Here is a 2789-nt window from a genome sequence, read left to right on the forward strand (position 1 = left end):
TTTTATACTCTGCCTAGTGAAGCACTTTGTAACCATCAGTTTTGAAAAGTGCTATTTACTTACTTACTTTACCCTTTGCTAAACACACACCATAAAGAACATTCACAGGGGAAATTCAAAACTATTCATGATAACGAATGTTGGAGAGCTTGTGCGTATGTTCACTAAGAAAAAAAGTTTAATCATGTGTTACTCTGAAGCCTATTTTCCATCTTCCTAGAACTGCACTTAATGACTCTCTTGAGGGTCCAGTGCCTTTGCAAGTGTCTCACACAGTACACAGAGTTCACTGCACAGTGTCAATATGTCTAAATCTGGGATACATTCTCCAGATCCTCCATGATCAGGTCCTGTTCCTTGACATCACTTCTACCGGACAAGCACCCCCCTTCCTGACACGAGCACTTCCCATTCCCCACTAATCCTGATCTAGGTCCTGAGCATGATCCACTGTGGGCCGGGAGCGGGACGTTGGCTGGGACCACAGCGTTCCCCTGGATCCGATGGGAATAGGTCTTCTGGCGCTCCATGTCAGCAGAGCATAGCTGGAATTTGAACGCTGCCTGAAAGCCCCTCCGGAAGTTCTCATTGAAGAACCCATAGATAATGGGGTTGACGCTGCTGTTGAAGAAGGCCAACCAGTGCGCTAATGGATACACATAGATGTTAATGACTCGGTACTGGTGCTCTGTCAGGCTAGCGTAGTCACTCAGCATCATCAGTGTCCACAGAGGCAGCCAGGACAAGATGAAGAGCAGAGCCACAACTAGCAGCATCATTATTACCTTCTTCTTCTTCCTAGAAATCATCTGACGATTCTCCACGCTCGGTTTCCAGTTGCCACCGCTGCCGCTTCTAACTCCGCTTCCGCTGCCCCTCGACGGGGGCATGGTAGTCTTGAAGAGGGTGAAGCCAATGCGGGCATACATGATGACGATAAGGCTGAGAGGGGCCAGATAGATGTTTGCAAAGAGGACGGTAGTGTAGATTTTCCGCATCTCTTGATTGGGCCAGTTCTCCCGGCACCAGTAGAAGGGGCGGGTGTCGCTGTTGTGGCCCAGGACTATTCGCACCCTCTGCTCCTTGGTGACCTGAAGCATGACCCCAGAAGGACACATGATGGAGACGGCCAGGACCCATATGATGACAATGATCAGCTTGGAGGTGGCAATGGTTAGCTTCTGCTTGAAAGGGTAGACAATGCAGCGGAACCTAACAAAAACAGGAGAAGGGATTGGTCAAAGAACATAAAGCAAGAGAAGTCTCCCTTAGAGCTTTGTGTTGACAATATACAGTATGAGTGTAAAACACACACCCACACCCAAACACACATACACACACACACAATCATGATAGTCAATTATAACCCTCACCTGTCAACGGCTATTGCCACTAGAGTGAATACTGATGCTGACACAGATATTCCTTGAACCATGCCACTTAGCTTACACACTACGCTGCCAAATGGCCATCCTGCAAAGAAGAGGAAAAGAAATGTGAAAAACGAGGATGAAATATGGAAAAAAATAATGGCACTGTTTTGAATAATTTAAATGCTAAATCCTTTATTCTTAAAGAGTAGTGAGAATTAAACGTACAAGCTGAATATTATACCATTTGCACACCAAAGCCAATACAGAAGCTAGAACAAAAGATATAAAGGGCATACATGAAATATGAATTAATTTTATTATGTTTATTACTTATTGTCTTCTACTCAGAGGACTAAGTTAGGTGAGTGGATTAAACAGAGTTAGTTGAGCTACAAAGTTCTTGCCCAGAAGAGTCACAATATAAAGTATACTGTAGACTCAGACTTATAGTCTAATTCCTCTTGTTTTTTTGAATACAGAGAATCCCACTGGGATCAAAACAGACTGAAATGTCCATGAGGACCAGTAAAATGTCCCAGTAAAAAAATAGTCCTTGGGGGATGGAGAGACTTTACTTTTAGCCTGCTTTGATATTTGTCAGATGACAGTGGCCTTGTCTATGGCCATAGGATACATTTCCCCCAGTGTCAAAATGTTATAGTAAAACATTTCATGTCAACAGAAAGCTCAAGGTGTGCTGTGCTCAATGGCTCTGACCTGTTATGATGTTGTCTACCAGGGTGGTTGGCATGCAGAAGATGCCAACCAGAAGGTCACTGATGGCAAGGTTGAGAATGAACAGGTTGGTGACCGTGCGCATGTTCTTACTGCGCAGCACGATGAAGCACAGCACTCCATTGCCCACCATACACACGAGGAAGATGAGCAAATAGGAGGCGGTGAAGACTGCGGCCACAGAGGGCTTGTGGAGGTAGAAATCCACATAGGTTATGTTCTGCTGGGTCAAAGGGCTTTCCTGCAATCTTGAGGAATTGGGGAGGTTCTGGTCCTCCCAGGTAGTATTGAGACCCAGACTCTGGGTCATAGTGAGATCTGTGTAGGAGGAAGAGAGAGAGAGAGAGAGAGAGAGAGAGTGAGAGAGAGAGCAACAGTGAGTGGTAAAGTACATGAATATTGTATGCTCAACATGTCAGTGCACATGTACCTCCAAATAAACCTGCACAAGTGTTTGTGTTTGTGTTAGATATCCTTTTACAAAATCAACCAAGGGTCAAGATGTAAGTGTAATCCTGCAGACTGGAAGAGGGAATCAATTGGTAATTACATAAAACAATAGAACCTCTCCAGAAATCAATACACCCATCTTTCTGTCTTTTGATGATTGTGTGTTGGGCTGATTCAGTCAAGTGCATGCTCTCTCACACACTCTAACAGCCAAACAACAAGCTGACCAAA

The 2789-nt window shown here is 44.7% G+C and overlaps 1 protein-coding gene across 1 annotated transcript; it reads right to left on the bottom strand.

Annotated features, from left to right (window-relative positions):
• Positions 1–308: 308 nt before the first annotated feature.
• LOC139648625 (neuropeptide FF receptor 2) lies at positions 309–2418 on the bottom strand. The gene is made up of 3 exons (XM_071524806.1): positions 2091–2418; positions 1374–1473; positions 309–1212 (listed from the first exon to the last, which is right to left on the bottom strand). Exons 1-3 carry the CDS (start codon positions 2416–2418, stop codon positions 309–311), a joined length of 1332 nt encoding a protein of 443 aa, XP_071380907.1.
• Between the last annotated feature and the right edge of the window lie 371 nt (positions 2419–2789).

This window comes from Centroberyx affinis, unplaced genomic scaffold (genome assembly GCF_046629955.1).
Source record: "Centroberyx affinis isolate AG114_WGS23_722 - 3 ecotype Tasmania unplaced genomic scaffold, CSIRO-AGI_Caff_v1 ptg001233l_1, whole genome shotgun sequence".
Lineage (NCBI taxonomy): Eukaryota > Metazoa > Chordata > Actinopteri > Beryciformes > Berycidae > Centroberyx > Centroberyx affinis.